The sequence below is a fragment of the Glycine soja genome, chromosome 17 (genome assembly GCF_004193775.1).
Source record: "Glycine soja cultivar W05 chromosome 17, ASM419377v2, whole genome shotgun sequence".
In the NCBI taxonomy this organism is placed as follows: domain Eukaryota; kingdom Viridiplantae; phylum Streptophyta; class Magnoliopsida; order Fabales; family Fabaceae; genus Glycine; species Glycine soja.
In genome coordinates this window covers 3,204,539-3,226,887 of record NC_041018.1, presented here as the reverse complement: position 1 = coordinate 3,226,887, position 22,349 = coordinate 3,204,539, and the positions used below count along the sequence as shown (strand labels likewise).

The following is a 22,349-nucleotide window of genomic DNA, read 5'->3' as shown; positions in this document are numbered from 1 at the left end:
CAAAATGGTGATTTTTTTTAAAATAGAAGACCAAAATTATTAATTGACTTAATTGAATAAAATAAGAGAAATTAAAATTGTATTTAAGTCTAAATTTATCATAGATTATTTATAATTGGTTGACAAATATTTTTTTTTATAATTTATTATTAGTTTATTTTAATTAAATTATTTCTTAAAATAATTCCAACACTTTACTTTTTTTTGAGGAATAACACTTGACTTTTTTACATATTAATAAATGGCATTCATTTTTTTTCCATGTATTATTAAGGTCAAGTTGTAAAAATCCATTAGAATCGGTAAATACGTGGATGCATGATTTGGATAGCTTACATAATTTTAAGCAAAAATAATTAACTATAAGAATGAAACAAAAAAAAATTGTTATAAGATTGGAATGCATTAATGTCTGATTAATTCATCATATTCAGCATTATTTTTATTATGATTGGCCCGGCATGAAAGTAATTTTCCATCTAAACGTAATTATTACTGGAACAAATATTTACGGAAAATATATTCAAACGCTTGAATAGTGGCATTCTCGTAATTAAAAGTAAACATTTATGATCCATACAGGTGTTTACAAGTTCTATTATAGGCTAAATAGTAAATAACCTTTGCTCCCAATAAAATACGGACGTTTTGATTTTAGTCCCTTAAAAAAATTATTTTGGTTAGTTTTTTCAAGATTTTTTTTTTGTTTTAGTTTATGTTATGTGTAATTTTTTTTATAAACAATGTTTTAAAATTCATGTATGTTTAAAATATTTGCTGACGTTGATGAGAGACTTAAAAATATAATTTATAAAAAAATATCATATGTAATGGTGCCGTTAGACTTTGTGATTATATGAAAAAAATCAAATTTCTGAAAGACTAAAACCCAATTTTTTTAAAAGGACTAAAATAATAAAACACCATAGGGATAAAAGATTATTTAAGTATTTGATAAGATTTGTGAATATTCCAGGTCACAAAGTTTAAATTAGATAAGAACAAAAAAAAAATTATTTGAATTAATTCTATTTTTAGTAAGATATCTAAGTTATTATAAATCTTTTGATACTGCCTTTCTTTTGTTCTCATGTATAAAAAAGTATATTTTTTACTTTTTAGCCTCATAATTTTTTGATTTATCTTTTTTAAGCTCTCAAATTAAAAATTGTATTTTTTAGTGCTTAAAATTCTCGAAATACTTTTCTCACTCCCTCACAACTAATCTTTTACGTTTTGAATGCACAACGTGACAATTTTTTTTATCCCAAGAGAGACTAAATTATAAACTATTAGATTGTTATTAAATTATAAATTATTAGATATGGTGCATCTATTAATTTCATAACAATTATTTTTTAAAAATAAATATTATATTTTTAATTAATTAATAGTATATATTTTTTATGTTGGTAATATATAAAAAGTAAACTCATTAAAAAAAAACTGGGGTGTTGGCATTTTTTATTCTTTTGTATTTGTTAGCGGTTGTAGGCTTGCTTATGGCTGTGCATTGGACTAGTTTGGTGACTTATTATTATTATTAAAAGTAATTCATGGATACATAAAAGTAATATAAATTCAAAGAGAGAAAAACATGAATGTAATAAGTCATATCACGTGTTATATCAAAAGGTTGAAACAATAAAGAATATATGTTGTACAAATATTCACATATTATTACTCTATCATTTCTCTATATAAATTAGAAGTTATTGTTTAACCAGAACCTTTACGAATATTTTCTTCAAGGTGCTTATCTTTTTTTAGTATAAATTTTAATTATATAAGAAAACATTTATTATGGGAATTGTATTTACTAAAATACTATTTTATTATATCTTTAATTTCTAGGTGAGTCAAATGTTGTTCTAGTGATTTTTCTTTTTATTTGAGTAATAATATTTATATATGACATTCTTTTATGGACAAATGAAAGAAAATGACAAATGAAAGAACCTGCATTTATTATTTTTTTCCTATTTTTTTGGATAAAAGGAATGAAAGAACTTGCAGTGATGCATACACAAGGACGAGTGAAATTGTGGATGTATTTCTCAATATGCTAAAAGAAAATGATTATACGAGGGAAAAAGTGACTATGACTATGGAGTGAGAGATTGCTGCAACGTGTTTGTGACTCCGATTGTATGAGGGAAAAGTGCCCCCTTTTTTAGTGCTGCAGTAGTGCTTTCTTGCGTCAAGACGCTAATTAATAACATGTTGACTAGATTCTTCGACTAGATACACTTTTTTTTTTCCGTGTTTTCTCTTTTTATTTAAAAGTGAAACTGGATTTCGATCATTTATATTTATATTTAATATAAAATTATTATGTTAATTAATGAGATAAAACATTTAATTAAGAGTTTAATTCTCACATGTCAAATGTAAAGATTTTCATATCATCAATCTATCATAGATTATTTTAAGCCTAACTTTTAAACTATTTATTATAAAATCAATTACTTGTTATACATAAAATAACACCATATAAAATGATACTATATAAAGATTATATTTGATAAAACTAACTAGTAAAAGTTGAAAAATTAACATATTAAATTATAAGTATTTGATCAAATTAATTATTAAAATAGTTAAAAATTATAAAATAATAGAAAAATAATAAAATTATTTTATTTAAAAAATAACAAGAAAAATGAATAAATATAGTAAGAATAAAATGAAAGAAAATATAAAAAATTATAAGTTAATATTTATAAAAACGTCAAATACTGAAAAGTTACTAAAAACATATTGTCTATCAAATAATTAAATGAATTTTTCAGTTGGAAAAAAAACTATAAGTTAATCATAATGTCTTGTTAAACATAATCGAAATTTTTATACTATAATTATATTTTAATCAAAAGTTAAAAATAATGAATTTTGGTTTTGACACTTTTTTATTTTTTATTTTCATCATTTTGATAATAATTTTCATATTATTTTCTTGCTTTTTATCTATTTTTTCACCTAGTTCACACCATATGTACAAAGTGACACAAACATTTGAACTCTCTCCTATATTTGTTTTTGGTAAATGTTAATTTATTAATTGATATGTGTTCCAAGATATTTCCCTATAATAAAAGTGTATTATGTCACAGAAACACTGATTATATAGGATCCTCTAATTATGGTACCATATGATTATATCTTATTTTCATAGATGATAAAAGATAAGATGTAATTTAGGTAAATGATGAAGATAAAATATAATTCAAATCAGATACAACCGGATATAGGTAAGATATATTAAGATACGGTTATATGCAATATAACCATAACAGTCAGTCTAAGGTCAATTGGGTTTTATGTGGTCAGTCCGTTGTGCTCCCATTGTGCTTGACCAATGACTTATCCTTTGGATTCGACCCTATGAAGATCCAAGGATACAATATGTATTAATATTTAGTGTTATTACTTTATATGTTTATTAATTTATTCTTTTAATATCATTAGTATAATTTAAAAAATAATATAAATTCATATATTTATAAATATAAGTTTAAGTTATATATAGTATAAATATCTTATTAGTAATAATAAATATATGCACACTTAAGTTATATATAATATTATTTTGTTGTTGCATATAATATAATTTTCATTCATATATTAAACCAACACTTTGGCTTAGCAATGGTGATATTGTTAGGGTTGAAGGAATGTGTGAGGCTTCAAGCTCCACTGTCAATATTTCCCCCCTAATTTTTGTCTCCTGTATTAACAGGGCATATCACTCTTTATTTGTTAATGTCACATATTTAAAATTTATTAAATATTTTAAAAAAATCAAAATTACACAATTCTAATATATGGAAAGAGCAAGTAAAATTGAAACTCGGGACACCAAAATCTCATATTACTTAATTCGGAGTACAAAAGTACAGTCATTCCAGATTTTTACATCATAAAAAAATGATCTCATTCTTAATGATGAAATCAATTTCTAGCCTAAGTATAAACCTTTTTTTTTTTTTTTTTGCTGAATCTTAAGTATAGACTATAGCCACCTAAATATTACTAGTTACTGGCATAAACATCATATGCTTTTCAAATATTCTAAATGTTCCTTTTCGTTTCTAAATTTTATAACTTTCAAAATTAAAAATTATAAAAGAATTAAATAACTGAAAAATGATATACCAATTGAATACTCAATTTCATAAAATTATTTGGTTATTTTCTACTATATAATAATCAAAACAATTCCAATAAGTCAATAACCACTGCTTCAGTAACAATAACATTTTCAAATTTGAAATGAATAAAATCATACATACCTATTAAATAAATTATGATAATTTAACAAAAAAAATATTTCTATTAGAAATAAAAATAACATTAATTTTGATAATTTAATACAATTTTATGATAAGTTTGAAGAAAAACTTCAAAATTTATTCTGAACTTATAATTAATTTTTTTAAAAAATCCTATTTTAAAGTTCTTTTTAGGCCATGGATAGTTAGAGTCGTCGACCCTGGATTGCTAATTTTGTTTTCCAGGATTTCTGTTTAATTTCATGCATTGCCAAGGAAACATTAGACCTTGAATATAAATTTCATATCATTTGGGAACCGAATGAAATATTTTCAGTGTTACATAGCACCGAAATAATAATCAGAGCATCTTAACTGCCTGTTACGAACTTGTGCACCAGAGGTGTAGTTTGTTTTTTTTTGTACTAGAGGTGTAGTTAAACTCTTTGGGAAATTGTTTTTCTGTATTTTTGAAGGTTAGGCAAGTGTGTGCAGATTGGTGTCATCAATCACTTACACTAATAAGTGCTTGTTGGATGGGTGGACTATATGCAACATCATGAATGTCGTTTCGGTAATTCGTCAATCATATCTAAAATAAATTAGTTATAGAATTTAGAATTTAGATGACGAGGCTTACATCCTAAGGTGCGTCTTTTATGATCCTAAAGTTTGAAGGATGCTGGTCCAACAACCAGCATTTGACAAACAAACAATACTAACACTTCCATCTTGATAAATGCAGTTGATTTTAGTTACAAAGTTGAAAGTAACCAACCTGCCAATGAAATACCAATTTTAATAGAAAAAAGTATCCAAATTTTATTTAAGAAAATGCCAAATCAATCTAGCATAGCATGAAAACATTCATTGCAAAGTCATTATAATTCAACAGCTAACATGTGTGAAATCTAAATCTCAATGGCCATATCCAATGGTATTATTTACCAGATCCTGCAGTGACCTGAAAACCACGATCAGCTGCCTCCAAATCTGTCGATTCTCCGGCGACGCAACTCATCCAAAGGAAGCCCATCAGAACGGGAAGTCCTCTGAAAAGAAGACACCCCACTCACACCCCTATTGGTCCCACACATCTCACACACTCTCAGGGAGCCATTGTTGTTGTCATAGGTACACGTCTGGCATCTCCACGCCCTGTTACTTCCAACGGTTCCCCTTCCGGTGATCCGTCCCCGCCGCGGCAAGAACTTAAAAGGCCACTTGACAGCATCAACAATCCCTCTAATGACAACTTTTATAGGGTTAGAACCCGAATAAGTACTCCTCAGCTTCAGATAAAGAAGCCCCGCCAGAATGCCACCGAGATGGCCGAGAAACGACACACCCGGCACGAGAAGCTGAGCTAGAACCAATTCGGCCCACGCAGCGTAACGGGACGGGACGATGACTCCGTAGACGGAGGTGTAGTTCTCCGATTGGGAATTGAGAACGACTTTCATGGCGAAGAGGACGCCGGAGAATCCGACGGAGTATTCGCTGTAGTAGGATCTCTCGTAGTCGAAGAACAGAAGCAGTGATTTGGATAGCATTAGGGTTACGCCCTGGTAGAGAACGAGCAAGGAAGCGACCATGGAAGAGAAATTGACGCTTCCCATTGAGGTTTCCAACTGAAACCCCTTCCAGAGAAGGGATAGCATGTTGTAGACCAGGTGCGGTTCTCCGATGTGGTAAAACGGTGACAGCAAGAAGCGTTTCATGTCCTTGTTCTGTAACATTTCTCATACTAACAAATTAACATTTCCCGATTAAAAATAAAAATACAGAGATTAGGAAATTTAGAAAAGTGACCTTGAGGATGAGGTGAGGGTTGAACCAGACTTGTTCGATGGGGGGAATGAGGGGGTCGAGGAAGGAGGGGCGGAGGTAGATGAGGGTGTTGGCGGCGATGAGGGCGGCGGTGACCGGAGGTTTGTGGTCGGAGCGGTAATACTCGCTGAAGGTGTGGAGAGCGAGGATAGGGAGCATTCCGCGAGAAACCCTTTGCCCAATTCTCACTTCCATGTTGTTCGTGATTCCGATTGAAGAAACAGACATAATGATTAAATTTAAATCCCAATTCCGATTCACAGGCCTTGGAAAACAAGAAACGTATATTTATTAGGCCAAAGAAAATTCCAGAGATTTCCTTCACCCTTGGGCTACTTTCTCTGCGCTTTTCTTACACTCAAATTACTTAATCTTCATTATATTCGATAAACTTGTTTATAAATAATAAGTTTTGAGTTTAATCTTTATATATTATTAATATAAAGAGACAGACTTATGATAATTTTTATACTGAAAATCAATAAAAAAAATATTCCAAGTATGATTTTTGTTCAGTATGAACAGGGAAAGCAAGGATAGTTTGAACTTGTTTGTCGGTTAATCTACACATTTAGTTGGAAAGGAAGGATAATTTCAACTTCTGTTTTGGATATATACAAAAGATATGGAGTACAAGCAAACTGCACTAGTGGTCTAGTGGTAGAATAGTACCCTGCCACGGTACAGACCCGGGTTCGATTCCCGGCTGGTGCATTTGATTTTAAACCTTTAAACCTTTTATCTCTGCAGTCGCATTACCATGACAAACTTAGCTTTTTATGTTTACATGGGACAATTTTTATTCATGAAGTATACCAAATTACTAATCAACATTTACAAGAGACCCTGCAGCACTGAAATTCCGAGGGTCTGCGGTTTTTAAATGCTGCAAAATCCTATAAACCTTTATTTCTTTCTCTTTTTTTTTTCCTACAAACAATTTGGCATTGTAATAACACCACCAAATTTTGACTACGCAGCTTCAGCAAATCCAATACGGAGATTGCCATAATCAAACACTGTGTGATAAGCCCCCAAGAAAAGATCTCCAAGAACCCTGCAACCATGCTACAACTGTCATATACTATTACTAATTACTATAACAATAATAATATGCAGCAGTAGTCATACGAATATTATTCATTACCAGAGGGGACCTTGTGGAGCTGGCACATCTAGAGGAACAAAACCACCATAGCAGACAGTGTTGCAACCTTCTTCAATTCTTAGCATATACTGAGAAGAAAAAAAAGGAATATTAAATTCTTGAACTGTTAAGTGATAGTGAACAAATATGAATTCAAACAACCAACAGAAACTTTGCTATATTTAGTTGTCAAACATTTTTAAGGAAAATTCGAGAGCCAAAACAACTTGAACTAGGTAGCTGATGTAAATACATTATGCATAATGCATGCTCAAGGCAACTGAAAAGTTATGTGAGGACTAGAAAAATTGACCATAAAACTCAGACCTGTTCTGGAGAGAGAGGAAATGATTTGTTTCCAATGGTGAATGTAATTTGTGGCATGTTTGCAATATCATTGCAGTCTATAAATGTTTGTCCCACGGGATTGGGAAGCTTCTCACACAGCTTTTACAGAAAAAAAACAAAGAGCTTGTTAGTCCTTAATTGGAAAAATAGAGTTATTGAACACTCAATTCAAAAGTGAAAAGGATAATTCTGAGATGTAACTCATTGTACAACAATTACCTCATCCACATATTTTAATATTTTTTCCTTTGTATTCTTTTGCTTAAGCTGAACTTGCATCCAAAAGACAATCATGTCACAAAAAGTACACAAGGGGCTCTCCTTTGTTCGTGACTCGCCCCAACTTTCATTATGTGTAGCTGTTTCAATAACATCACTGCAGGTTTCAAGGTAGACTCTGGTTAAGAGAATTGAAATAAAGGAATGTGTCTCAAAAGAAATATCAGGAGGAAAATGAAAAGTACTATACTTTGTTATAAATGTTCTATTACGCGAGCAGAGTCCAATGTCAACACAAATAATTTCAGGCTTTAACTGAAGACATAAGAAGATATAGAAAGAATGGTTAAAATTCCAGTAGAGCTTTGGATAATCACTGTTGAGTATAAGGTGGAAAATATAGAGAACGAACCCCAGAAATTATATATTCCCATATTGAATCACCGTAGTTATGGATGATGTTTTTACATTCATAACTCACATATCCTTCTGCTCCAATGGCACGGTTAATTTGAGTCACAATTTTCTGCAAACAAGAACTAGTAAGAAAAGAGACACCAAAAAAGTTACCAAGATTGAAGTATAATGTTTGAGATCATACTGTTGGACCGGCAATCAAAGAGGTCCCTGAGTCAATAATAGCAGCACAGCCACCCTCACATAGCCCTGGAAATTCAAATTTTATATTGCAAGTCAGGTCTACGGAAATGGAAGAAATGAACTGGAAACAGCGGTGTAAGTTGGCAGTCAAAAACACATTGATTCTGTGAAAATGATTATAAAAATAATGAAAATACAAGGCATTTAGATTAAACATCAAGCAGAAGAGAAATGAAAGAGAACCTGTTGGATTGTTTGCAATTAGAATATCTCCCACCTCAATCTGGAGATGAAAACACAAAATGTCAATATTGACATGGTTGCTGCTAAGAGCTACTCAGAAGTGAATAAAGTTGTAAATATAATAGACCTGCCAATAATCCTTTTGAGTAAGTGGAACATAAGTGTGGTCACCCTTAAAGTGCCTCCAGTCAATGCCACCAAAGACAATCTCACCCCCTACCTTTGCCACAGGGTCTTGGTTTAGCCAAAGGGAGAAAATCTTTTGACTCACGTGCCCTTGTTCTATCATATTGTACCTGTGTTCACAGAACTAATCACTGTATTTGAGGCATCAAAACCTCTAGAGAAAGGAGATAGTTTTTTTTTTCTACCCCATTACCACCAAAAACAATCACAGCACCTTGTTCACTCATTATGAAAGGGAAAAATCAAGATCAAATATAGCAAGGTATATAATATAATAATAAACAAACGAATTAATTACCACACTGGTGTGACTTGTCCCACTGACTTATTCTGGAATCCAAGTCCAAGTATCCCATCAAAATGCATTGCTAAAAACGCCAGCGGTCCTTCCTTTGTAATCTCAGCAAATTGCTGGAGGATATGGGAAGTAAGTAAGCATCAGATCAATCAAAAGTGCAAACATATTTGAAGCACATAAAGCCCAACCAATCACAGTACTAATTAGAGTCATAATACTGACTTGATCTTTGATGATGATGTCCCCAACTCTTATATTATCTTGGCTGATGAAGCCAGGAATGTGCCCACGGCCATAAGGGATCTTGCAAGGTGTTCCTGGACATTTTCCAAACAAAAACTGTAGTATAGGCATTATAAGTATAACAAGAGAAATGCTAGGAACACATTATCTAATATACTTCTTTAACCCGTGAAATTCATGTAGGTCCACTAAATATGTAAGTTTCATTTCCTATTTGGTAAGTCCTGTTCTCCGATTTGTGAGATCAACATGAATTTCAACCAATGAGAAAAAGTGCCTCTGTTTGCTAGCACTCCTTCCTATAACAAATACAAGCTTTGTACATGTAAAAACAAATTGAAGAACTTCATATTGCATGCCATGCTAATCGAACTTACCTATTTTCGTATAGGTGTTAGATAGCTTCGATCTATACTTGGAATGGAAATAGCAAGCAATCTGCAGGTAGTCATAGTCAAAGAAAACAAATTTGAAGGTGTATTCGGTTGCATCAGAAGTAGATCATGATGTGGAACCGGACTTGGTCTCTTTAAGTAAGGTATTAAGTTCAAGTTTTCTAGATGAAAAAAATATGATTGGAAAGAAAAACATCACTAAAGGTGATTAATCAGATTTCTCGCAAAGATTAATTATCTATAAAATTGGTGGATACTCCATGTCAATGTGATGGTGACAAAAACAAGATTATAAACTATATAACTTACAGACAAGACACATTTGGCAGAAGGGACCCACAGGTTCGAGCTTCCAGTATCAAACACAACTCTGAAGCTTTGTGGAGGTGACCCAATACCAATTTCGCCAAAATACTGTGCATCAAGATAATTCTTCAGATACACTCCATCTGCTTTTAAATGATTAACAACCTCCTTGATCTTTGCAGAATTAAGACTGCTAATATCTAAACTCCTCCTTTTTAGACTAACCCTCATTAACCCATCACCAGAAGAAGTTGTAACAACCAAGGATCCAAACCAAGCACACACACACGTCACAACCAGCAAATACTTGAAACCCATGTTCTCAACTCATCTGGTAATTCAACACGTTAAAGACATTTTAAGCAGAAACAATGCATAATAAGCTACTTAATAATCATAAACAACCATTAAATATTTATCTACTCTCTATGTCTTTAGTTCTACAAATGAAGTCACCAATCTAATAGTCTGATATCAAATATTAATAGAGATAAACTTGAAAAAGAAAAAATGATACCTGATAGCAATGATTCTTAAAGCAAGGGTATTGAGAATGAGTTACGTTATAGTGCAGTGCAGGCACGGAACTACAACACATAGGTGTAACATACCATTCATATATAACTGTAACCATGATACGGTTCCTTGGTACCTAATAACTAGTGGGTAATAAGTACTAGTAAGCATTAACATTTTGCTACCCTTTCACCAAAAAGACCAAAGTATGGCTCCTATTTTTTACTTTGGTGTTCCAAAGAGCACTTTAATTAACTTGCATGGAAACCACTGCGTAGTTTCGCGTAGGATAATGCAATTTCCCGTACGGTGAAGGAAGTAGCTTCAGCACTTAAGAGCATAAGTACAATACAAGGAACGGAGACGTTCGATTAAGTGGACTACTTGGGATGTTCTTCCACCTAAGTACGAGTAATACGGCTAATTAACGAATGTTACTTAATCAGTACTTGTTTAATGTTTATATCTAATTCCCTGCTCGCCAAAAAAGTTCCCTAGTTTTTTTTAGTCCCGTGTTAAAAATAACGCATGTTCCCCAACCCAATGGTCATTGGTTTGTGACGTGGATGCAATGGATTTTATGATACGGTATTTCATATATACTACTAATAATAAATATTAACAAAATTTAATTTTAAATGCTATTATATATTATTTTTGTTTACTGCAAATATATTATAATACTAGTTAATTGCATTTAGTGAAATAAAAAATTAGTAAATAGTAAAACACTAGACGCAAGCCAAGTTAGATGAATTGATCGATGAACAGAACACCGAAGCGGGGTTTTAGCTTGATTGATTTCGGGTGCAGAGACTTTAAAGCACGCATAAGCAGGAGTGGAAACGACGTCGTTGGTGGCGAGAAAGCGTGGGAAGTGGGGATACATATGGCCGATGTGGACGACGCTGTTGCTCCACTTCACTACCGGTTTTCTCCTCACCGGAACCGAGCTTCCTTATCAGAGCCACTGCTCCCACGTGTCCCATTAACCGTCTCCTCATCGTCGTTCTCGATGCTCTCAGGTACACACTATATGCGTCTTCATATATGGAATATGGATGATGTTCACAACTATTACCATTCATTAATCACGTTATGTTATGTGATTTGCGTTTCAGGTTTGATTTTGTTGCTCCCAGCACCTTCTTTGCAGGTTACCTATCTTGCCTGTTCTTCACTTGCCAAACGATTTTTTTTTTTTTTTTGTTAGTTACTGTGTTGGTTATGTTATGTGTTGTGTGACAGAATCAAAGCCGTGGATGGATAAGCGAGTTTTGAAGAACGTGGCATCTACACGACCTTTGTCCGCCAGGATTTTCAAAGCCATTGCTGATCCTCCTACCACAAGTTTGCAGCGCTTGAAGGTCTAATTGATTTTTTTTTTCATGAAAGCATCATGTCACGGTTATCAGTTAGTGTTGCAACTTCCTCTGCTGCTAGATTGTTTTGAATGTGTATGAATTGGGGATTTGGCGTTTCATATCTTTAACTGGTAGCTTTTGATTTGATAGGGATTGACAACTGGCGGACTTCCAACTTTTGTGGATGTTGGTAATAGCTTCAGTGCACCGGCAATTGTGGAAGATAACTTCATAAATCAGGTACTTCTTTCTAGCTTCTTGCTTGTGATGTTTTCCATTTGAAATATTGGTTTACTACGTCACTTTCAAATTGAAACAAGTTCTTAATTAAGTTTCTGCTATCTGAATATATGTGTTTACTTACAGTTGGTTCAAAATGGGTAGAAAGTTGTTATGATGGGCGATGACACATGGACTCAGTTATTTCCTCATCATTTTGAAAGATCATATCCGTACCCTTCTTTCAATGTCAAAGATCTTCATACGGTAGGCCTTATGTCCTGTTAAGCCTGATTTTTTAGTAGTCTTTTAATGCCTGCAATATATGTAGAGTAGGGTTGGCTTTACTCTTTTCGTTTGGTCCATCAATTCAATTTCTATGACATATTGCTGTTTATTTTCTAGGTTGACAATGGATGCATAGAGCACCTATTACTATCCCTATACGAAGAAGATTGGGATGTTCTTATTGCGCATTTTCTTGGAGTGGTATGCTTGATTGTAGTTCACACTATTCAGCTAATAATCCTAATATTTGCATTCTATGCCCTCTTACTCCTATTCTCATTCTGCACCATTATGATAAGTAATTTTTGCTTTGTTCTGTATGGTATTCTGCTTGGTTCAGGACCACGCAGGACATATATTTGGTGTGGACTCCACCCCAATGATAGAAAAGTTGGAGCAGTACAATACCATTTTAGAGGTAAGTTTCTGTAATTCTTGATCTTACAAAATTTGTGGTAACTTTGTATTCATGTTTTTACCCAATTTAGTTGGATTAGTATTTGCCTATTTGGTGATTTCCATGAGTTAATAGGCAAACTAACCTAAATTCTTTTAGAGAGTTATTTAAGTTCTGGAAAATCAGTCTGGACCTGGGAGCTCACATGAAAATACTATGCTTGTGGTCATGGGTGACCATGGACAAACCCTAAATGGTGATCATGGTGGTGGGAGTGCTGAAGAGGTCTGTACAACACCTATTGTGTCTTTTCATTTGCTTTTTTTTTTTCATTTATATATTTTTTCCCCAATTGACTTATGATATTTATGATGACATCATGCAGGTGGAAACTGCCATTTTTGCCATGAGTTTTAAGAAGCCTCTTTCTTTTGTGCCCCCGGAATTTGATTCTTGTTCTTGTCAACTGGATCTGGTATTTATTATCCCTTTTGAAGTTTATACATACATAGACAATAAACATGTTGGTGTCTTTAAGTTTCTTTTATATCTCTTTCCAAATTCTAACAATCTTTTACTTCCTCTTGCACACGCTCATTACCTCTAGTGCTAGAAAATTCAAGAAATAGTTTTAGAGAATTGGGAGTGGTAGAATAAGTTTCTTTTAATATCACTTATATTTCAAGTTTTTACTATTTTAAGGGCAAACAAGAAGCATGGTGTAATGTTCTCATCATCTGGAGATTCTTACATTATCACTGGCTCAATTTTCACAATTTTCTTACTGGGCATTTGTGCATGCAGTTTCCTTTCAAACAGTTCTATCTGTAAGTGTGAAGTATTTTTTTTCACATACATTCCACTTAGGTTGTCAAGGATGTTTTACATAGTCATTGTGTTTTTCACTCAATTTTTTTTGTCAGTGGTGGAATGGAAAGTATCAAATTTTCTTTTGAGCACATCTGGAATTGTGACATTACACCAATCAGTTATCCAGGGGAAGCTGCTAATAGAAGTATGTATTTTGTTTATTTTTTTTCTTCTTTGTCTAAAAGCTTAGTATTATATGTTAACTTCCTTACATTCTAAGGCATGTGTGCCAATAGAAGTTTTGTTGAAATTCTAATTAAATGGCTCTTGAACTTGATTATCATTTCTTCAGAGCATTGGGTTCCTTATTTTGAGCACTTTGTGCCGATTTGCAATTGAAGTTGGGCTGTCCAAGCAGGCTGCCACATCTGCTTTCATGAAAGACTTTACCTCATGGATCATCAACATAGCCTCAGGTTTACCTGTATGGGACTATGCAGCTGAAGTTATACCAATGGTAGTTCTGATTCTGCTGGCAGCTTGGCTTTACAAGGCCGCCAGTGGCAGCTTCTTTGATTGGCCATGGAAGTATGTTATACTGGGCACTATCTTGAGTTATATGCTAATAATTGTGCATTGGATCACTGACAGTGGTGGATTTGGTGGTGCATTGATGCCTCAAAGCATTGGAAGAAGTTATATACCTAGAATCATTTAAGCTATTGCTTTGGGACAGTTGTTATTATTGGCATTTGGACAATTATTTAAGAATAGTAGTTTAGATTGCAAGACAATTTTAGTTGCAAAAACAATGGCCATATTACTGTGTGGAGTTCAACTGTCATTCTTCTTTCAGGAAAACAGGGTCCCATGGTTGCTTTTGCATCCATAGTTGGAGGTGCTCTTTCTTTTTGTGCTCTTATGTTGTATAAATTGGCTATATCTTGCTGCATGATTCTTCAAATACATCTTTGTCATGGCTTTACTTATGCTGCTAATATTTGTAGATTAGCAATGGGTATTGCCATTTATTTGTCAATTTCATGAGCATGGAGCTGCATTCTCTTTAGTGAATAAATGTTTTATTTTCTATGTATTCCAAGTTATTTTATTGCGAAGTTTGTTAACATAGAAGGTGGTAAGGATGGACCTCTGAGAAATTTTTCTATTATGCAATGGAGCCTCTTTGCTACATGTCTCTTTTTCTGCAGTGGTCACTGGTATGCATGTAACTTTCAAGGTTTAATTTTTGGAGTTATAATTATCATTTTTTATAGGTTGTGTATGACTTTGCAACTTTCTCAGTCCTGCATTCCCTTGGTCTTATGATAGATTTTGAAAATTTTGATTTCAGGTGTGCATTTGATGGTCTCCGCTATGGTGCTGCATTTATAGGGTAAATAATTATTAGCATGCTTATATAACAAACATTTGAGCTACTAGTTAGACCAGATATTGGAACTATTAAACAAATGTGACCATTACAATCAGCCCTATATTAAATTTGTTTTTATTGGAGAAATCGGTCATTGGCTTTTAAAGGTTTTTTTTTTTTTTTTTCTGTCATTACTATTACTGTTCAATTGGTAAATCAAATCATTGAGACATTGGTTAATTTTCAGGTTTGAAGAATTTGTGCTTGTTCGCCAAGCAATCCTCCTTGCCATCCATACATTTGGTTTTTCTATCATCCTTCCAGTATTTGGACTCCCACTTCTTGTGGCAACCAAGTACCAGGCTAATCTCGGAAAGCATTTTATTTTCACACAATTGTCTCAAGTGAGTTTCCTCCATTTGTTAGTAGATCCACTAGTTGATCATTGAATGAATTGCTTGTTCAATGTAATAATGTTTTAGATAGATGTATACAACGTATGGGCTCATGACAGCAATTACAACTACTTTCACAATATTATGTGTCACAATTCAAAGGCGGCACCACCTGATGGTAAATTTGCTATCTCTTACTAAATATTATGTATTACAACTACTAATATTTTATGCTAGTACAGTTTGCTCAATGCTTAATAATTTTTGCAGGTTTGGGGTTTATTTGCTCCGAAGTTTGTTTATGATGTGTTCAATCTTATTCTTACGGATGTCTTGATTTGTTTGGCCTCAATTTACTATTTTGATTAAGGGAAGGATGACCCAGAACTGAAATCATCAGGCTGCTGAATAACATATGTATACTATGATCGATTTACTATTTTTCTTCTTCTTTAACTTATGTTTTTTGTGTTTTCTCATGATTTGAGCTTTCGCTGTTTAGTGTTTAACGTAGTGAAGCTGTGAAAGCATATGGGGGCATATTGTAGTCCTCCCCTTCCTGCTGCAGCGAATGTTGTTCACTAATTTTGTGATATAGAAAATTTTACAAATCCAAATGATTTTTTATCCGACCAACCAATGCTTTGTGATGATCTACTAGTTAGTAAAATAACTCACGACGGTCAATGCATGAACTTGACTATTTCTACAGACTTTTACTATAATATAGGAGTCAATACATGAACTTGACTATTTCTACAGACTTTAACTATAATAATATAGGGGGTGCAATCTGGTTGAGGTTTGGACGAATCCTTTTCAATACAATTACAAGTAATAAATTCTCTGCCCTGCTGTCAATTGCTTTTGATCTGTCTGGTGCCAATTACACTTTAGACTCGAACTAAGGCCACATTGACATCAACACTAGCAATGTCGTCAATCAGAGGCATGAATGGCGAGCTCAATTTCGACCAGGAATTTAACTATCAACCATTGCTTGTGAAGCATGGCACGTTCATTCGTATTCATTACCATGTTTGAGAATAATCATTCGAGTAGACATGCTTGTTGAAAGTTTAGTTACTATAGTTAACTCAACTTTCATGGTGGAACTTCTTAGTGGACACTTCCATTGCATATCTTGAATTTCAAGTTTAGGCGGAGATTCATTTAGCATGGGTCCCCCCCCCCAAAAAAAAAGGAGAGAGAATATGTAACAAGTAAAATATTAAAGGATTACTAGAAAGATAAAAAAGTTAGGACTTTTTTTTACCAGAACATGTCGTACCCAATGAGTTATGATCAGGAAGAAGACATGAGAAATGAAGCAAAAGGGCACGGGTTAGCGTCCTGCTGCTGCCATTGGTCCAATCATGGCGCGAAGGTTGGCATTATAGCATGATTGGCAGTTTGACACCATTATGTCAAGCATTCAACCTTTAATTCCAAGTTAATTTTAGCATGCCATCAAGTGCAAGGTTGTTAAAGCGTATCTTCTAGCTAATGGTTGTTCAGTGATTAGAATTATAACTTGAATTATGTTGCTTGAACTTAAAGAGAGCTCAATTTAGTCCGAGTTATGGAATGCCTTTGTTGTACTTTATTCATTTTAGTTAGCTAAAATCAATAATCCCCGAGCTTTTCCCCTCTTCCCTTTTTTTGCATGGATGTAAATATCAACTTCACCAACTCAAATTAGCATGTGTTTGATTTTCCATTAAGACGTAATTAGTTAGTACTTTTCCGTTTGGGAATTTGTGGTTGAGAAAAAACATTATGTTATCAGGAAGATAAGGAAGAAGAATCAAAGGCTCCTGGAGTTCAGAAAGCTCTAATGTCATTGGTTTTCAAGTCAGTATCAGCATTTTAGGAAATTAGGAAGTGACTTCAAGATATAATAATTAGCAGCCATGTTTATAATGTCAAAGACGTCTTGAAATTTGTTGGCTTACTGGTTTAATAATTGAAGGGGTGAAACATGAAAAAAAATAAATACAACTAGATTATACTGAAAGTTGGGAGAAGAGATTAAAAGATCCACTGTTCCTCAATAAAGATGGGAGCCTCGGATATTAACGATGTTGTTGGATCACTTTTGGTTTGTTTTGTCAACATTGAAGCATCTAGAGTTTGGTGCAGTTCATGGACGGACGATATTTTCAATCAAGCCTCATAATTTTCTTAGAGTGGAAACAGACTTGAGATTTGATTATTTTGAGGATTTCCCTTATATGCTTGTCTTTACCAACAAAGTCAATAGAACGTTTTGTCGTCTCTAGTTAGCCACCACCATGCATCTTTCTCATAAATTATGGTAAGTTTTTTACTATAGATTTTTATTTTTCCTTTTATTATTTTTTGAGGCCGGTTTAGCTTACCAAGTTGCCAACTATGAGCCAATGGAGACGTCCCTTCTTACAATGCATGACATGATTTATTAGCATACTTTCCGTGTCATCCTTGTCATGAAAGCAACTCGGTGATCATTATAAAGTATATCTTTTCACACGGATATATTGCACTGCAACCAAAATTAACTCTCCTTCCTACTTCTCTCTAAGACCTTGCGGCTTTCTAGCTGTGGCATTCCTCAGCCATGGTAGCTATCTCCACATTGTGTGCAAAGTTTCAGTGTTAAGACTTAATTTAGCCATGTGAACTCACAATTTTATGGTTCTTATTAATATCTGTTTATCTTTGAGGCATGCAAATAGTTCAAAAATGATTCTGCATTCCCATTCATTTGCTTAAATGTCTTTTTACAATGTAGGATTTGAAAGCTGAGGCTGAGGCTGAGGCTAACGTTGGAGATGTTGAGTACCAAGCAAGGAAGACTCCGAGACAAGGAGGATATAGAGCCACATATTTCATCTTTGGTGAGTAAATTATATATGTTCCCCTCACTAACAATTATTTTACCTACTTTTTTCTTCTATTTGGTGGAATAGTCTGTTCAACGAAGGCAAATTCATTGGTTTTAACTGCAGCAATGATGTTGCTGGATAACATTGGCTTTGTGGCCAACATGGTAAGCTTGGTTTTATATTTCATGAACGTCATGCATTTTGACTACTCTGGATCGGCAACCACCACCACAAACTTGTTGGGTACTGCTTTCTTGCTGACGATCGTTGGAGGGTTTATTTCTGATACGTACATGAATCGTCTCAACACTTGCATCCTCTTTGGCATCATCCAGTTGTTGGTAAAGTATAAACAACTGAGCTGATTAATGTTAATTGAAGGGTTAAAACTTAAGTCTGTGCTAATTGAAATAACTAGCATACAAGAAATAATCACAGTTGTTTGCTGATTTTTTATGGCTGTATATGGTGATGCAATTATTCTTAATTTATGTAAGATATAATACAAGTAAGATACATATCTAGATATGTATAAAAATTCATAAAACATAATAAATATATAATTGCAGTTCTGCATATCTAAATTAAGAATATGCTTGTTGGACATAACTAAAAACAAAATAGAAATTGGAATAATATCAATCTCATTCCTTTCTTGATATCATCCATAAAGAGGACAATTTCTATTTTTGGTTCATCAAGGGACAATGCTTCTATGTTTTTACTAAATTTCTATCAGTAAATTATCCAAGAGTGTTGGTATTAAATACAGATACATATTTGTGAAGTAAATGAAAGTAGTAGCAGTGCTTCACAGCTGCTGATAGTTGAACACAGACACGTAGACACACAAAAGTGGAAGTAATTTTTCCTCATTGTCTTGATCTTGATAATTTTGAATTTCAGGGATATTCCCTACTTGTGATTCAATCCCACGACAAGACACTTCAGCCTGATCCATGTTTAAAATCAACATGTGTGCATGGCACTAAAGCTTTGCTGTTTTACGCTTCAATATACTTGCTGGCACTTGGTGGTGGTGGAATCAGAGGCTGTGTACCTGCTCTTGGAGCCGATCAATTTGATGAAAAGAAACCAAAAGAGCACGCGCAACTAGCCAGTTTCTTCAATTGGTTTTTGTTTAGCATTACAGTTGGGGCGAGCTTAGGAGTCACCTTTGTAGTTTATGTGAGCACGGAATCCCAATGGTACAAAGGTTTTATCATATCTATGTCATGTTCTGCTGTTGGTCTTATTTTCATTGCCTCGGGAAAGAGATTCTATCATGCCAGGGTGCCGGGAGAGAGTCCGTTGTTGAGGGTTTTACAGGTCTTTACCTTTCCCGTCCATGTTTTGTTTTTATTCAAGTTTATACTAGATTCATTTGAGATTGTTCTTGCAGGTGCTGGTGGTCACAGTAAGGAATTGGAGGGTGAAAGTACCCTTGGATTCTGATGAGTTGTATGAAATACAAAGTCATGAATCTAGTTTAAAGAAAAAACTCATCCCTCACACTAACCAATTCAGGTTGGACTTACTACTATACTTCCTCTAAATGGTTTCTTTTTAGTGCCTTTTGAAGTTATCCGAAGACACGATTTTGTTTAGATTTGTTGTTGTCTGTTTTCAGGTGTCAACAACATAAATATTTGTTATTTGGCTTTTCAAATCACTTAACATAACTCAGATAGTTTACATCTTTTCACTGCCACTGTATGAGAAAGTGTTATGTTCCAACTTTTTTTTTGTTTTACTAGTGTAAAACTTTTTTGGTTGGGTGATATTGTCAAATTCAAATTCTTAATTAAATTTTAGACAATGAATTACTTGAAATACATTGTTACTGAACAATGAACATTAGGAGGCATTTTCTAGCATACATATGCAAGAGAGACGCATGTTTCATACTTGTAGTTTTATGCATGGGCAGGGTTCTAGACAAAGCTGCTGTTCTACCTGAAGGCAATGAGGCAAGGAGATGGAAAGTCTGCACAGTGACACAAGTGGAGGAAGTGAAGATTCTGACAAGGATGATGCCTATTCTTCTAAGTACAATCATCATGAATACATCTTTAGCCCAATTACAAACCTTCTCCATCCAACAAGGTACCTTAATGAACACATACATTGGCAAACTGAACATCCCAGCAGCTTCCATTCCCATAATTCCATTAGTATTCATGACCCTTTTGATACCGGTTTACGAATTTGCTTTCATACCACTTGTCCGGAGAATCACTGGCCATCCGAATGGAATAACAGAACTACAAAGAGTTGGGGTTGGCCTTGTTTTGTCAGCAATCTCAATGGTCATAGCAGGGGTGATAGAGGTGAAAAGGAAGCATGAATTCAATGATCACAATCAGCACCGAATCAGCCTCTTTTGGCTCTCTTTCCACTATGCAATCTTTGGTATAGCTGACATGTTCACATTGGTGGGGTTGTTGGAGTTTTTCTACAAAGAAGCTCCTCAAGGCATGCGTTCACTTTCCACTTCGTTTTCCTTTCTTTCCTTGTCCATTGGTTACTACTTGAGCACTGCTTTTGTTGAGCTCATCAACTTGGTGACTAGTAAGATTGGCAAGAGCAAGAAAGGGTGGCTAGAGGGACGTGACTTGAACCGAAACCATGTTCAATTGTTCTACTGGTTTTTGGCTATACTCAGCCTGATTAACTTTCTCATTTATCTGATGTGTGCAAAATGGTACAAATACCAAAGTGTTGTACCATTTGATAAGGGAATGTTGCTCAAAGATCCACCTCCTCGTAATGATGAAAACGTGTACTCTACTAGTTTTGTATCCACGGTTCAAAACATTCCCCAGAATGAAGATAAATAAACCAGAAAAATCCACTCTCACGAGAAATTATTATATGGTCCAGAATCGCATTATTCCAACTTCCAACTGATCTACACATGACATGGAATTATATTTTTATCAGTTTGTTAAAAAGAATTAATAATGTGTCACGTGGAGATTGGTTAAGATTGTATAGAATAGACTATACAATAATTTATACCCACTGACCATCTTCATTATTGTACTTTGTTGTGATTCCTGAAACTGTATCTTTGAAAATATTCTTGTCAACCATTATGTATTTTGTAATATCAATTCAGATTATTTCGCGTTCAGATGGCAAATGAATTTAGGTGAGAACTAGATGGGATCTCGTGACAGTGTTCTATACTTTAAATATGATGGTGATAACTTGACAAAATAAAATATAAGTATATAACAGGATTCAATGGTATGATAAAGGATATTATATATTGAAATTATTGTAGTTATATGATACGCATTTTTTTTCATAACATTTTTATTATTATCATATAAATATTAATAAGATATCTTATTTTTTTCTCTTTTTTTATTATAAAATATTGTACATATATAGTTTTTCAAATTATTACGGGCTTTCTAGTGGACCTACCTCATTTTCTTTTTGGGCTTTGTAATGCAGAAGAGGAAAATATGTGGGCACTTTTTATTTATTATGTATTCCTCCTACCGCATTCATCGCCGATTGATTCATTAATTAATTCTAAGGTGGTCTGGCTAATGCTATTCACGTGACTTCAAATTAAAGCTTACCGGAAATTTTTTAAGAATAAGTTTTTGTGATTTTTTAAAAGCTATTTTTTAAATTATGAAAATAATTGATTGCTTTTAATCTAAGAAATTAATCGAATAGAATCTTTGCATTTAACAAAATGTAAGTTTTCGTATTTAATAGTTTTATTAAGGTTAGGTTTTTATTTTTTTCAAAACCAAGTTTATTACCCTATAAAATTTTTGTCCCATTATTTACCTGGGTTTCTGAAAAAGTTAACATAATAACATACCTAGCCATCCAGTTAAAAGAAAACCATATACGTAGAGACGCAGTTCCTTACATTTTTTCTAAAAAAATAATTATAAGAAAAATGATGCATGGAGATAAACAACGATTGAATCATTGTCTTCTCATCTTTAAAGTTTAATTATGAAGGATAAGCATTATTAAAGCTTCATCAAAATTAACTTATTT

General features: G+C 33.5%; 3 protein-coding genes, 1 non-coding gene and 1 pseudogene across 8 annotated transcripts; 3 read left to right on the top strand and 2 right to left on the bottom strand.

Annotated features, from left to right (window-relative positions):
- Window positions 1–5,067: 5,067 nt before the first annotated feature.
- On the bottom strand, window positions 5,068–6,472 carry LOC114393675 (rhomboid-like protein 14, mitochondrial). The gene is made up of 2 exons (XM_028355064.1): window positions 6,084–6,472; window positions 5,068–6,001 (listed from the first exon to the last, which is right to left on the bottom strand). Exons 1-2 carry the CDS (start codon window positions 6,327–6,329, stop codon window positions 5,249–5,251), a joined length of 999 nt encoding a protein of 332 aa, XP_028210865.1. The 5' UTR covers window positions 6,330–6,472; the 3' UTR covers window positions 5,068–5,248.
- A 218-nt stretch (window positions 6,473–6,690) lies between these two features.
- LOC114393674 (cyprosin-like) lies at window positions 6,691–10,709 on the bottom strand. Its single transcript, XM_028355063.1, has 14 exons — window positions 10,604–10,709; window positions 10,090–10,417; window positions 9,763–9,823; window positions 9,365–9,459; window positions 9,143–9,255; window positions 8,786–8,954; window positions 8,659–8,698; window positions 8,417–8,481; window positions 8,228–8,341; window positions 8,066–8,130; window positions 7,816–7,972; window positions 7,576–7,695; window positions 7,249–7,337; window positions 6,691–7,158 (listed from the first exon to the last, which is right to left on the bottom strand). The coding sequence occupies exons 2-14, from the start codon at window positions 10,402–10,404 to the stop codon at window positions 7,074–7,076; spliced, it is 1,488 nt and encodes a 495-aa protein (XP_028210864.1). The 5' UTR covers window positions 10,405–10,417; window positions 10,604–10,709; the 3' UTR covers window positions 6,691–7,073.
- On the top strand, window positions 6,745–6,815 carry TRNAG-GCC. The gene has a single exon. It is a non-coding gene; the product is annotated as a tRNA-Gly (tRNA).
- Window positions 10,710–11,324: 615 nt separating the features above from the next.
- On the top strand, window positions 11,325–16,086 carry LOC114393387 (annotated as a pseudogene).
- A 552-nt stretch (window positions 16,087–16,638) lies between these two features.
- On the top strand, window positions 16,639–21,453 carry LOC114393386 (protein NRT1/ PTR FAMILY 4.5-like). 5 transcript variants are annotated; one of them, XM_028354705.1, is made up of 6 exons: window positions 16,640–18,052; window positions 18,224–18,329; window positions 18,441–18,658; window positions 19,224–19,646; window positions 19,720–19,844; window positions 20,248–21,453. In XM_028354705.1, exons 1-6 carry the CDS (start codon window positions 18,050–18,052, stop codon window positions 21,155–21,157), a joined length of 1,785 nt encoding a protein of 594 aa, XP_028210506.1. In that variant the 5' UTR covers window positions 16,640–18,049; the 3' UTR covers window positions 21,158–21,453. The 5 variants fall into 5 exon arrangements, with proteins under 5 accessions (XP_028210508.1, XP_028210506.1, XP_028210510.1 ...); XM_028354706.1 differs by lacking the exon at window positions 16,640–18,052 and adding an exon at window positions 18,106–18,126; XM_028354707.1 differs by lacking the exon at window positions 18,441–18,658 and having other exon boundaries at window positions 16,639–18,052.
- Window positions 21,454–22,349: the final 896 nt, after the last annotated feature.

Coding starts and splice junctions, on each gene's coding strand:
- LOC114393675 (XM_028355064.1), bottom strand. CDS start 6,329: ATGTCTGTTTCTTCAATCGGAATCACGAACAACATGGAAGTGAGAATT. Junction 6,002..6,083: donor ACCCTCACCTCATCCTCAAG/GTCACTTTTCTA, acceptor GAAATGTTACAG/AACAAGGACATGAAACGCTT.
- LOC114393674 (XM_028355063.1), bottom strand. CDS start 10,404: ATGGGTTTCAAGTATTTGCTGGTTGTGACGTGTGTGTGTGCTTGGTTT. Junction 9,460..9,762: donor TAACACCTATACGAAAATAG/GTAAGTTCGATT, acceptor GAAAATGTCCAG/GAACACCTTGCAAGATCCCT. Junction 7,973..8,065: donor AATAGAACATTTATAACAAA/GTATAGTACTTT, acceptor TGAAACCTGCAG/TGATGTTATTGAAACAGCTA.
- LOC114393386 (XM_028354705.1), top strand. Junction 18,659..19,223: donor TTGGCATCATCCAGTTGTTG/GTAAAGTATAAA, acceptor TTTGAATTTCAG/GGATATTCCCTACTTGTGAT. Junction 19,647..19,719: donor CGTTGTTGAGGGTTTTACAG/GTCTTTACCTTT, acceptor TTGTTCTTGCAG/GTGCTGGTGGTCACAGTAAG.